General features: G+C 52.8%; 1 protein-coding gene across 1 annotated transcript; it reads right to left on the bottom strand.

Annotated features, from left to right (window-relative positions):
* Positions 1–1,335: 1,335 nt before the first annotated feature.
* CD40 (CD40 molecule) lies at positions 1,336–12,344 on the bottom strand. Its single transcript, XM_043553809.1, has 9 exons — positions 12,216–12,344; positions 8,543–8,621; positions 8,084–8,209; positions 7,683–7,829; positions 7,236–7,329; positions 4,581–4,642; positions 2,634–2,720; positions 2,507–2,535; positions 1,336–1,902 (listed from the first exon to the last, which is right to left on the bottom strand). Exons 1-9 carry the CDS (start codon positions 12,264–12,266, stop codon positions 1,738–1,740), a joined length of 840 nt encoding a protein of 279 aa, XP_043409744.1. The 5' UTR covers positions 12,267–12,344; the 3' UTR covers positions 1,336–1,737.
* Positions 12,345–12,819: the final 475 nt, after the last annotated feature.

A 12,819-nucleotide genomic window follows, 5' to 3' on the forward strand; every position in this document is an offset into this window, starting at 1 on the left:
TCGGACTCTAGGTAGAGAATAAGGGTGAGGTCCCAAAGCTCCCCTCCCCCCCCCCCACCCCATGACGCCACCACTTTGTTCTGCTTTCTAAACCAACCGTCTCCACCTGGTGCATCCAAATTGTTCTCAAAGCCCTTCTGGGAAGCCTGCCAAGCCAGGTGCCCCTCTCTCGGCTTGCAGCTGCCCTCAGTCTCCATCCAGGATAAGCCCTCTCCACCCCCACCCTCCAGCCAGCAGGACACACGGGAAATCCAAAAGCAGCTTTGTACTGGGGAAAAGGTTGAGATCCCTGGGTGAAAACAGCCCGGTCTCATCTTCACTGTGAATCTCTGCGCAGGGGCTTTGCGTGGCTCTTCCCTCTCCTCGTCCTACAACCTTCCTCCCCTCCCCTCCCTTCCCCTCTGCTCCCACCCCATCTGCTGCTCCTCCTGGCTAGGCTCCCCCTCAGTTGGCACAGCAGGAAAAGAGAACAGGATGGTTTATTTTTAACCTCAGATACTGCTGGGGGGTTGGGGGGGGAAGGGGGCACCATCTGACCAAGAAGCTGCAAGCTCCTGTAGCAGTCGGGAGGTCAGAAGGAGGTGGGAGGCCCAGGAGCTCCCCAGGAAGGAGCCACAGATGTAGGTTCCAGAGAGCAGGAAGATCTGGAAGCAGCAGCACAGGACAGAGAGTGGGGAGCTCTGAGTGGCATCTCTAAGAATTGCTGTGTGGCCACAGGCAAGTGGCTTCACCTCTCTGGGCTTCCATTTTCACCTCTGTTCAAGAGGGAGGGATGTGGAACCCCGGCTGCCCTCAAGGCCGTTTTTTGACGAACATAAGTAAAATGAAGACAGCGCTTTGCAAAACACAACGCCAAATGCGAGCACACATGGAAACCGCCCTGGAAGGACAGCAGCCTGGGGACATTGTTATTATCCTCAGAAAGTGCCCTAATTCTGTGAGCCTGACAGTAAGTTAAACAGCTCATGTCATCGAGCATTTCCACCCCCGTTTTCCTTTATACATGTTTGATGACTTTTTAATTACATAAGCATTGTATGAACTCACTCTCCGTTTGGGGGGGGGGGGAAGCCAATTCTTCCTTTAACCCTTCGCCAACCCTTCTTCCCCAACCCAGACATTACAACTCCTGGAACCGTGCGTTTTCTGTGTATCCTTCTGAACACTGGCTATACCTACACATACACGGGTGTGTTCTGTGCCTACACATAACCCCAGACGACATATCATGCTGTTGGGGGTGTGTGTGTTTTTAAAGAAATGCTTTCATACCCATCATTCTGCAACCTGCTTTTTTTGTTGTTGTTGTTCCACAACAGTGTTCTTGAGATCTTGTTGTATAAAATATATTACACTTTTATTTAGCCAGTCCCCTGCTGCTGGACAATTAAGTGGCTTCCAGTTGTCCACTGTCACAAACAACACCGCGACGGATATTCACGTATCCGTCTTCCTGGGCTCGTCGAAACCACCATGATACATCTCTGGCCACTGAACTCTGGGCGGGAGGATTTGGGTGGATATTCCTACACGGCCCCCCAAAAGTTTTGCCTCCGCCTTTACAAGCAAGTCGGGGGATCAGTGGGCTCCAGGGCGGGGTGGAAGGTTCTGTTTCTGCACCACAGGGGTGCAGGCCGGGGGTGCCCCCCGCACCCTCCCTCTGCAGCACCAGCAGCTCCAGGCTCTCCGGCCACGTGCCCGTTTCCCATGCCGCCACACTCCTGGGCACACACCGCCTCATACTCTCTCCTGCACCGAGATGCGGCTCTCTTTGCCGTCCTCCTGGGTGACCGGCTGGCACCCGTGTAAGGTCTCCTGCACCGGAGCAATGGGGTGGAGGGGGACAGGAAGGACCTCCAAGTCCTCCACAGGGTCCTGCGACACAGCCTTAGGCTGGAGGACCTGGGGAGCCAAGGCGGGAGGTTACCCCCGGCAATCCTGCAGAAGGGGACCCCCCCAACACGTGCGCGCGCGCGCACACGCACACACGCACACACGGAAGCCCCTTCCCCTTTCCCAAAAGGAGGGTCGGTGCTGAGTCAGTGGGTGCCTCCTGCCCCCTGCTGGCCACACAGAGCGTGTCAAGAGGCTTCCAGAGCGGGAGGCTTTGGATCCAAGGAGCAGGGGGGCTGGAGAGGGGGCCCCACCTCCTGACCGCTGACCAAGGCCACAGAGACGTGGTTCCCCACGTATCAAATGCCGGGAAGGAACAGCAAATGTCAGATTTTACCAGCGGTGCCAGGGCTGTTCTGTGGGGAGGTGAGCTCACGAGATGCCGGAATTTGGTGGTACAGGGGAGTGAACGGGAAGAGCCCTCCGGCCAGCACTGGGGGCGGGGGCATGGGGGGGGGGAGGGGTTGGTGGGGGGAGAGGAGCCAGTCCTGCCGCCTCCCCACTGGCCACAGGGGCAGACCCTGAATCAGTGTTACTGCCATAGAGGCAACAATGAATCAGGCTTTCTTTCCAGTTTGCCAAAACCCTCAGCCGGTGCCCAGGGTTGACCTACCTTATTCTCTGGCTTCCTGGTCACCTTTCCTAGAGAGAGAGAGAGAAGGAAAAAACCAAATGGGAGGGGGAGTTGGCAAAGCCAATCTCTCCCCCTTCCCTCATCACCTCCCCACCTGGGGACTCACTGATATACGCAGACACCAACAAGACAGCAAGCAGGACCACCATCGTGATGGGGATCACCACCAGGGCTCTTATCCGATCCTGGAAACCTGGAGAAATCAAGACTTCGGTGACGGCCTCCCACCCGCAGCGGCCCCCTACCCCCGTGCCTCAAGCTGCTCTGTCCCTGGCCGGACTCTCAAATCCTCCAGTGTCTGAGCTCAGCTGTATCACAGGATTCAAACAGGTGGCCCTGACAAAATGTGGCCAGTGTGACCAGCACTGAGTAGCGATACAGCTGTCTCTCCCGGCTCCCCACACGCCCCTTCCCTCCCTACTCCCTGCCCAATGCTGAGGTCCATCGACACTCATGTCTGCATTGCTGCCTTTGTTATAGAAGGATGGAGGGGAAAGTAAAGGGTTTCCTGTACCTAAGTCTCTATCCTAAATGGGAAAATGACGACAAAAAAAAAAAAAAAAGACCAAGATGCATGGCAGGAACTAGGGGAAGGCAAGTGAGACATTCACCTTGCAACAAAATTTAAGGGAACACCAAAAAAACCTCAGTAATCAAGAAGAGTAATGTTTTAATGTCATGTTTTGAAAAATCATATCAACAAGCTGTGGCCCACAGGCTGGCTGCCTGCTTTGTATTTTATTTTTATTTATTTTATTTTGTTTTTTTAACTGAGCAGGCTCCATGCCCGACATGGGGCTTGAGCTCATGACCCTGAGATCAAGAGTCACATGCTTTACCAGCTGAGCCAGCCAGGCGTCAACAGATGTCTGTTTTTTAAATAAAGTTCTGTTGGGGGTGCCTGGGTGGCTCAGTCGGTTGAGCATCTGACTTCAGCTCAGGTCATGATCTCACGGTCCATGAGTTCGAGCCCCGCGTCGGGCTCTGTGCTGACAGCTCGGAGCCTGGAGCCTGCTTTGGATTCTGGGTCTCCCTCTCTCTCTGCCCCTCCCCCGCTCATGCTCTGTCTCAAAAATAAATAAACATTGGGGCGCCTGGGTGGCGCAGTCGGTTAAGCGTCCAACTTCGGCCAGGTCATGATCTCGCGGTCCGTGAGTTCAAGCCCCACGTCGGGCTCTGGGCTGATGGCTCGGAGCCTGGAGCCTGTTTCCGATTCTGTGTCTCTCTCTCTCTCTGCCCCTCCCCCGTTCATGCTCTATCTCTCTCTGTCCCAAAAATAAATAAACGTTGAAAAAAAAAATTAAAAATAAATAAATAAATAAACAAACAAACAAACATTAAATAAAGTTTTATTAGAACCAGGGCTGGGATTAGGCTGAGGCAAGTGAGACAGGGTTGGGTCATGTTTTTATGTAAATTTTGATATTGTATTCTTTCTAGACTTGTTTTTACATTAGCTTTGTTTTTTTAAAAAAATGTATCTAACGTTATTTATCTTGATTACTGCATTTTCTGCCTGCCCACCTGCCTGCCTCGCTCACCTCACTCCAGTCCCAGCCCTGCCAAGAGGAAAGTGGGTCTGAAGAAGAAACAGAGTTTATTCTTCTTACCCCTGACTCTTTTGCTCATTAACATGACCTGCCTAGTCCCTGCAGCTATTTGGGCCTGTGGCCTGTGCTACTGTAGGCCAACCTCCTCGTTATAAAATCAAAACCAAGGCTCTGAGAGGAAACAGTGGCACGCCCACGCTGGTGTTGAAATGCAGGGTGGAGTATCTCCAAAGTGCAGGAACCCATGCCAGGCACTCCCCCCAACCAACGAAGGGAAGTGCTGTCATCAGCCCATTTCACAGATGAAGAAACTGAGGCTCAGAGTGGGGAGGGGACTTGCCCAGGCTCCACAGGTAAGTGGCAAAGCTAGGACACCTCAGTCCCAAACTGCCTCCTCTCACTTCACCTCTCTCTTTCCGCACCGGGTGTCTCTGCAACCCTGCGTCCCCTGTCAGCTCGCCACCTTCCCGGCCTGCTGCCACAGTCCCTTCTCTAAGACTCACCGCAGACGGCATCCGTCTTGTTGGTCCCCGCCTGAAGCTCCACCAGGCCTTTGGTCTCACACCTGTGCACAGACAGGTGCACGCACATGTGCACACACGGACACACAGTGAGAGAAAGAGACATTACATTTCCCCAACCGTAAGATTTCCAACCCCGGAGGGAGACCATCAAAACCAACAAGTTCAGGTTCACTGAGCACGTATTGTGTGCAATCCCCTGTGCTGGTTATTATGGGAATGACACAGATTCTGTTCTTAGGGAAGTCATGAGTGCAGAGAAAACATTATTGCGCATCTTCAAGGAGGAATAATAGGCCAAAGTTTGTCACATAGGTCAAAGTGAACTGGGAATCGTTCAGAGAAGGGGAGACAAAGCCCACAGTGGCTGGAATAGAGGGGTGATGAATTCAGTTTAAGGCAGGGCTTCTCAGCCTCAGCACTACTGACGTGTGGGGCCACATAACTCTCTGTTGTGGGACTGTCCTATGCACTGTAGGACACTCAGCAACACCCCCGGCCTCCACCCACTAGTTGCCAGTAGCAGCCCCTCCTCAGTTGTGACAACCAAAACGTCTCCAGATATTGCCAGATGTCCCCTGGGGAGAAAAATCGCTCAGTTGAGAATCTCTGGGTTAAAGGCTCGTCCAGAAAGACTTCCCTAGGGAAGGGCGATCTGAGCGGCCCTGAAGGATGTAAACTTAGAGCAGCAGAACACTCTAGCTGAAGCAGGACAATGTGATTTGAGGGATTAGGTGGGGGAGGGGGGCGTGCCAAACGGTATTAGGGAACTATGGAAAATTGGGTCTTTAGAACCAGATCACCGGTAATCAGCCATGAAGGTTTCAACTGGATTCAGCTGGGAAGTCACATCAGCACCCAACCAGACGCCCCAACAGTGAGAGGACTCACTTGGCCGGAGAGCTTGCAGGAGGAGAAATTATGGAAGAGTGGACAGCTGGGAGGCCTGCGCAGGAGTCTCAATATGGGATGATGAAGATGTGGTCGCTGGAGGGGTGGGGAGGAACGGATAGAAAAGGACACCACGAAGAAAAAAAACATCTAAAGTGGGAAAAGGGTGAGAAGCTTCAAAGAAAGCACATACATAAGAATGCTTAGGTGTCTACAAGGCACCCCTACATGTCTTTTCCTCATGCCTTGTGAGATGAAGGTCATTCCCATTCTCCAAGTGAGGGCACTGAGGCTCAGAGGGTCGCAAACTTTCTAAGCTGCAGTGAGGCTGGAACTCAGGGCTCTGATCTTATTAACCAGGGTGCCCCCAGTTATCATTCAACATTTATCGGTAAAGATTAATTGAGCACTTACTATGCATGGACACTGTCCTAGGCATAAGGAATGCATCACCGGAAGAAAAAAAAAAAAAAAAAGGCCAAGTCCCTACACTGAAGGAATCTGCAGTCTACTGGAGCAAGGCAGACAGTAAACAAATAGCAAAGTATATACGAGATGCTAGTATTTGTGTGGAAAATACGTGTTTGCATGCGTGTGCATTTATTTATTTGTACATAGACTCTCTGGCAGGACACACAGGGGGAAGAGCTGCTTCCAGGGAGGAGAACTGAGTGGCCAAGGAACAGAAACTCATCACCATAGGCTCTCTCGTGCCTTGTGTTTCATGAGCCTCTCTTACCCATTTTTTTTTTTTAATTAAATGTAAAAAATAATTGGGCAGGTGTTTAAGGGTATTCCAGGCAGGAGAGTTTGATGCAAGAGGACAAACCGCACATTGAGGGCATCGCAAGTAGCATGTGGGGAAAAGTCAGGAAATGGTGCCGCAAGTTAGGGGATCAGGTGAAGGAGTCTGCGTTTCATCCTAAAGGCACAGGGAGTCACGAAGCCTTTTAAATAGGGAGCACCGTGATTTGAAATAAACTAGAAAGCTCGCTTTGGCAAGAGGATAGAGACACAGCTGAAGAGGAGAGACCAGAGGCAGGGAGGCTGGTGAGGAGGTGAAGGCACCATCCAGACCACAGGGATGACCACAGGGATGACCACCGGAGAGAAAAGGAATCCCCAAACATTTGGAAGGCTAGATAGACAGGACCTGGTCCCTGATGTGGGCTTGGAGGTGAGGGAGGGACCACGGGACAAGTGCCCAAACACAAGTGAGTGTCTTCCCAGAGGGTGAGAGGGGCGGGCAAGTGAGTCCATTTGGTGCCTGTGGGTCAACTGCGTGGAGTTGGACCCTTGGTGGTGGCATGTTACTGTCTTGGACCCAGGAGACAGATCCAGACAATAGATGTTGATTGGGAACCACGGAGACGGATGAGATGCCCGGGGGAGGCGGGCAAAGTGACTGGGGAGCAGAGCCTAGAACAAAGGCCAAGGAAATCAGTTAGGAGGAGGAGCAGAGGAGAAGTAGAAGGAAAGCAAGAGAGGTGTCCCGGTGCCCCCAAGAAGGGAGTTCCGTGAAGATCAAGAGGTCAGCAGTATCTGTTACCGCCAAGACAGAGCAGAAAAAAAAAAAAAAAATGCTGAAAAGTGGCCTTTGGGTCAACCATGTGGACACTCTAGAAGTTCTCTATGTGCACAAGTGTGTGGACATGGGGAGCAGGGGCTGAAGGACAGGTGGCCGGGTAGAATAGAAGTAGTCCCACACCCCTCTTAGGGCAGGAAACAAGGGGTGAATCCTTGTACCTCGTCCAAGGGTGACACTTTTCCGAAGCAGATGACACATTGGAGAAGAAGCCGGCTGGGCACGGGTGGCAGATGGTATCAGAAACCCCTGTAGCTGGAAGGGAGGAGGTGGCTTTCGTCATCACAGGGGACCACCCACCCGACTCTCAAGGAAACAGGCGGACAGGAAGGGCCAGAAGAACTATCTATGTCAAGTGCTGTCCCCCAGCACAGAGCTTCCCCGACTGCTGCAGCCCCTAAGAAGCCTCCTCCCACTGCCCAACCAAGGCAGATACCCAGGGCTGGAGGCAGGACGAGAAAGGTGCCATTTCCTGCTCACCAAGCAGAGATAGCAATGCAGGGTGGCCCCTCCACCTCCGAGACCGAGCGCCCACTGCCCAATCCCTCACCGTGAGTGTCAGCTCCTCTCTCCTGCCCGCAGAGCCAATTCCCGGACAGGCCACTTACCAACCTGCTTGACTCCAAGGCCAGGGGGGCACAGGGTGTGCTGGATGCAGCTTTCACAGGCGTCGCTGGTACAGTGTAGACCTTCGTCACACGTGCAAGTGGTGTCAGTTTCTGAGGTGCCTTCCCTCTGGACCTGGAGCCCTTGGTCTGAGCAGAGATGGCAGGAAGGATGGGGACCCCTTACGAGCCATGCTTGGGGGATCTGCCCCTCACACTTCCTGCTTTTATCAGACCCTCTTCCAAGTAGGGATAGGAATCAAATTATTTAACAACCGGTACAACCCAGACTCCAACCAATCAGAACAGACCCTGGCTATTAAAAAGCAACGGCTGCACTGTCAGGAATAAGTTAGACTATCAGCCTGACTCCCCGCGCACCCCTTCCCCAGCAGCCCACGCACTGGGGTCGCAGTACTTGTGCTGGTGACAGTGTCTCTCTATGTTCCAAGTGTCTAGGAATTCGCCTTTTTTGCAAGGAAGGCATTCCGTGGAGGTGACCTCTGTGCAGTCATTCACCAGTTTCTCTCCTGGAAAACATCAGGAAATGAAGCAGCTCCAGACGGCTCAATGAGTCAAGACATTTATCAAAAACTGATCAGGCTGGGTTTTAGGGCAGGGGATTCAAAGATGACAGTCTCGGACCCTTCTAGACTTCATAGTCTGGTGGGGGACATGGGAGAGATAGGAGCCCCACTCCCGGGTAGGCAGAGAGGGGACCCAGGACATTCTGGCTGCAGGGCGGGGATGGGGAAAATCCCAGGGGTCATTTGAGACTCGAGTTTACAGTTGACACACGGGGCCTGCACCCACCAGGAAGCCAGGAAGGGTCCCGCTGTGGGGCTGGAGGGTGAGCCGCTCACCTGGCTGGCACTTATCACAGCACCGACTGTTTATCAGGTACTGGTTTTCTCTGCACGTAGTGCGTGATTCTGGGTGGACCTAAAAACAGAATTGGACGATTTGAGGGGATCTCGAAATCTCTACTGCAGCCTCTATGGCAGGAAGGTGGAAGTCAGCCAGCACAGAGGTTAGAACCGAAGTGGAAGTCCAAAGCAGAAAACTGGAGCCTGCACATTACTTGGTGTGTTTGTTTTTAACTAAACTGCCAACTGACGTGATTATAAAAGCACCCAGAGGATCGGTCTGGCATTTTACAAAGCGATTGCACTGGGACATCGCAATATTCTCGGCACTAAACAGATCTTCCTTTTGGCTTGACGCCTGAGTCTTTCCTCTTCCCAAACACCCAGGAGCACACGAGGGCTCCGGTACCTCCCCTGGCGTCCTGAGGCTGGCTAGGCAGCTGGTCCTAGGCCTGGCTGAGGCTATATTTAGCACTTGGCCGCTTCCTTCAATTCTTCTGCTCCCCACCCCTTTTCCCTCTCCAAACCCTCATCATCTGATTATCCAACCCCTCTCTCATGAAATGCCAGGACTGTGAAGCTGGAAGGGAAAAAATCCAACTTTTTTGCTTTACAAATGGTAAGGCTAAGGACCAGAGAGGTTGGGTCACCTGCCCAGGGTCACACAGTGATAGAATCTGAATAAGAACTCAGCTGTCAATACTCCCCCTCTCCGTCAACTGCACTATTTTTTACTCCATCCAGGTACCATTAATTTAAGTACATTTGTTTTATTTTTTAACCATTGTGATTTTTATTTATTTTTAAGTTTATTTATTTATTTTGAGAGAGAGAATGCGCACGCTCGTATAAGCGGGGGAGGGATAGAAGGAGGGGATGGGGAGAGAGAATCCCAAGCAGGCTCCGCACCATCAGCGCAGAGCCCGATGCAGGGCTCGTACTCACAAACCATGAGATCGTGACCTGAGCTGAACTCAAGAGTCAGACGCCCAACTGACTGGGTCACCTAGGCACCCCTTATTTTATTTCTTTTTAATGCTTATTTATTTTTGAGAGAGAGAGAGAGAGAGAGAGAGAGAGAGAGAGAGAGAACACAAGCAGGGGAGGGGCAGAGAAGAGGAGGAGACAGAGGGTCCGAAGCAGGCTCTACGTCGACAGCAGTGAGCCCAATGCAGGGCTCCGAATCACGAACCACGAGATGGTGACCTGAGTGGAAGCTGGACAGTTAACCAACTGAGCCACCCAGGTGCCCCTGCATACGTTTATTTTAAATGTGAACCTTATAGCGCTGCCATCAGAGAAGAACCAGTATCACTTCTCATAAATAAAAGGCAACCCTAAAAATAAATTCAACAGAAGCAAAACAATGTTATTAAAACCCAGCCGGTTGCTTTGCTTGCTGACCTTGGCTTTTGTTTCAAAAAGCGGGCACCTGGGTGGCCCAGTCAGTTGAGTGACTGACTCTTGATTTCGGCTCAGATCAGGGTTGTGGGATTGAGCCCCGCATGGGGTCAGCGCTGAGAGTGGAACCGGTGCTGAGCGGTAACCTGCTCAAGATTGTCTCTCCCTCTCCCTCCGCCCCTCTCCCCTGCTCGTGCTCACGCGCGCGCGCGCGCTCTCTCTCTCTCTCTCTCTCTCTCTCTCTCTCTCTCAAATAAAATAAATAAATAATTTTAAAAATAAAGAAATAAAGAAATAATAAAAAAAAGGAGGATTAGCAATCTTGACGTCATAACACTTACTAGTTATGTTGTCTCTTAGCCTCAGTTTCCGCATCTCTAAAATGGGAGTGATGCCTGCCCCACAGATTCGGTTGTGAAAATCAGAATGAATATATGTATATGGCCTGGCACGGCAGCTAGAACATAGGAGGTGCTCTTTAAAAGGCACTTTTAATTATCATATATATGTGAATATCTGTTTGGATGACTACCGCCCTGGCTAACTGGCTGGCTGTCCAGGATTCTGCCTAATTGGTGGCTCTCATTCAGTGAGAAAATTACCTACAGAAGTGAATCTTACTCCAAATGGAGAAGGAAGTATGAAGGTCTGTTGCCTCCACCACCACATCCTGTGAATGTTCTTCCTACAACCCTGTGGACTTTCCCACTAGACTCCCAGGGCAACGAAAGTCCTTTATGCCATGTTCAAATCTATGAGAAATACGGCTTCTTCTCTGAAAGTTTGTCAATCTCCAGCTCCCACTCCATAGCTCTAATCCTTCTGACAAAGCAGCTCAGGACCTAGGCTTGGGGAGGCGGGCGTGGGCATCAGGCAGACGTAGATTTACATCCAGGTTCCACCTAGCTGTGAGGACTCTGGCAAGTTCTTTCCTCTCTCTGAGCCTCCGTTTGCTCATCTGTACAATGGGAGAGTCAAAAAAAATCGGACCAAGAATGCATGTAAAGCATTTTGCTCGGAGCCTGACAGAAAGGAAAGTCTCAAAAACAGTCCCTGCTATTGTCATAGCCCAGTCTCTACCTGGTAGTGTGCTCTTGAGAAGCCCAGACCACCCTTCTTCCTGAATCCCCTGGCTCTCCCTCCAATCCTCCTACAAGAGCCCTCTTCCTCCTCTCACTAGCTCCAACACCGCCCCGCCCCCCCCCCCAACTCCCTTCTCCCTAAGAACCATTGCTTAGAGTGAAAATGAAAGTTCTGGGACAAAAGCAGCTTCCCCAACTGCTCTCTTCCCTTGCTGCTGACTCCCCTCCCCTGCGCCTCCATGGGTCTTTCCTGCCCAGACTTCATGCCAGAAACTACGGCCCTTGAAAGCAGGGGGAGGCCGGAGAGGTTGGAATGAGAGCGGCAGGTACTTGGGGGGATGCCCAGCCTCCAGAATGAGGAACTACAAAAATACATTTGAACAAAAAGTGAGTCAAGTGTGGGCCTCTGAAAATCCCGGAGATGTGCTTGGTTGGGCATAACTGAGACTTTCTGGTGCCTGGAGAAACCCCTGCTGGTCTCCTCACCCCTCCCTGGGTCCCATGAATTATTCATCTCCCCCAGGGGTCCTCTATGTCATCTTAAATTCAGGAGGCAGAGACACAGCCTTGGGTATTCCTCCTAGGTTGGATCACCTAGGATTTGGGGGTCGAGGTGGGGTGGGAGTGTTAAAAACCCCTTGCCTTCTCAAAGAAGTACCTGGGCCTCTGCACCCACCCTTGTTCCCACAAGATACCCCGCAAGAAGGCGGCCCCAGGGGGCCAGGACATGATAACCGCTCAGAGAGGCTGCCTGCCATCTGTCCACAATGTTAAAGGGACAGGAAACCTGCCAGACCCGCCCCTGCCCTTGCCCGGCCTCCCTTCTCATCTCTGAAACCCCTCAGCAGTCTCCGCGTGGCCAGCCTCTGAGGCAAACCCAGACTCCAGCCTCCCGACCAAATAAAGGCTTGAGTCTCCCAAAATCCCAACCCCGTCCACGCCGCAGGTGCACGTTTCCTGCAGTGCCCCCCCCCACCACCACGCGCCCTCTTGGGGCTACCTGGGACCCCAACCTGGGATGACACAGAAGCAGCCGGGACCCGGGGTACCTTACGCACCTTCTACCCCGTCTTCTATCCCCCAAAATCAGCTAGGAAGTTGCCTTCCCCGAAATATTGCTTCTCTTCCCATTCTCCACTCTCAAATCCCCAAATCCCCTGTCGGGTCGGAGCAGAAACTCAACTTACCGCGGTCAACACGCAGCCCCAGAGGAGACAGCGCAGAGGCAGAAGAACCATGGCGAGGTGAGTACCTAGCGGCGGAGTACGGGTGCGGGCCCTGCCAGCGTAGTAACTCCCTCGGCCCGTGCCCCACCCCACGCGCGCCCGCCCTGGAAATGGGCGGGGTCTTCGGGGACCAATCGCGGCCAGCATCGTTGGGGGAGGCGGAGCTCCTGACAACGCTGCGCGCCGGGATTTCCCCTGAAAGTTCCTAGGAGTCGAATCTCCCGGGAGAGTAGGGACTTGCTTTCGGCGAGGGGGAGGGCGCGTGGTCCCTGGAAGTGCACTTCCTCCTCGCCCCTGGGACTCAGAGGCCAAGCTGAAGAGGGCAAGGAGCTAGCAGTGTTCCCGGAGCGCGAAGGCAGAAAAGAGAGATCCCCCGCGTGCTGGGAAGAAGCCCCAGGGACACCCCCCCCCCCCCCCGCAGCCTCCGGGAATTCCGGCAGAACCGAAAGTGTCCCCACCGCGGATGCAGAGGCCTGAGGAAGTTCCCCGCATCCCAGAAACCGGGAAGGCCATAGCTGGGGTGTGGGGGAGAGGAGGGCTCCGGTGGCGTTTCAAGGAAAACAGT

This window comes from Prionailurus bengalensis, chromosome A3 (assembly GCF_016509475.1).
Source record: "Prionailurus bengalensis isolate Pbe53 chromosome A3, Fcat_Pben_1.1_paternal_pri, whole genome shotgun sequence".
NCBI classification, from domain to species: Eukaryota; Metazoa; Chordata; class Mammalia; order Carnivora; family Felidae; genus Prionailurus; species Prionailurus bengalensis.

Coding starts and splice junctions, on each gene's coding strand:
- CD40 (XM_043553809.1), bottom strand. CDS start 12,266: ATGGTTCTTCTGCCTCTGCGCTGTCTCCTCTGGGGCTGCGTGTTGACC. Junction 4,643..7,235: donor AAGTGTCACCCTTGGACGAG/GTACAAGGATTC, acceptor GTCTGTGCACAG/GTGTGAGACCAAAGGCCTGG. Junction 2,721..4,580: donor CAAGACGGATGCCGTCTGCG/GTGAGTCTTAGA, acceptor TGATTTCTCCAG/GTTTCCAGGATCGGATAAGA.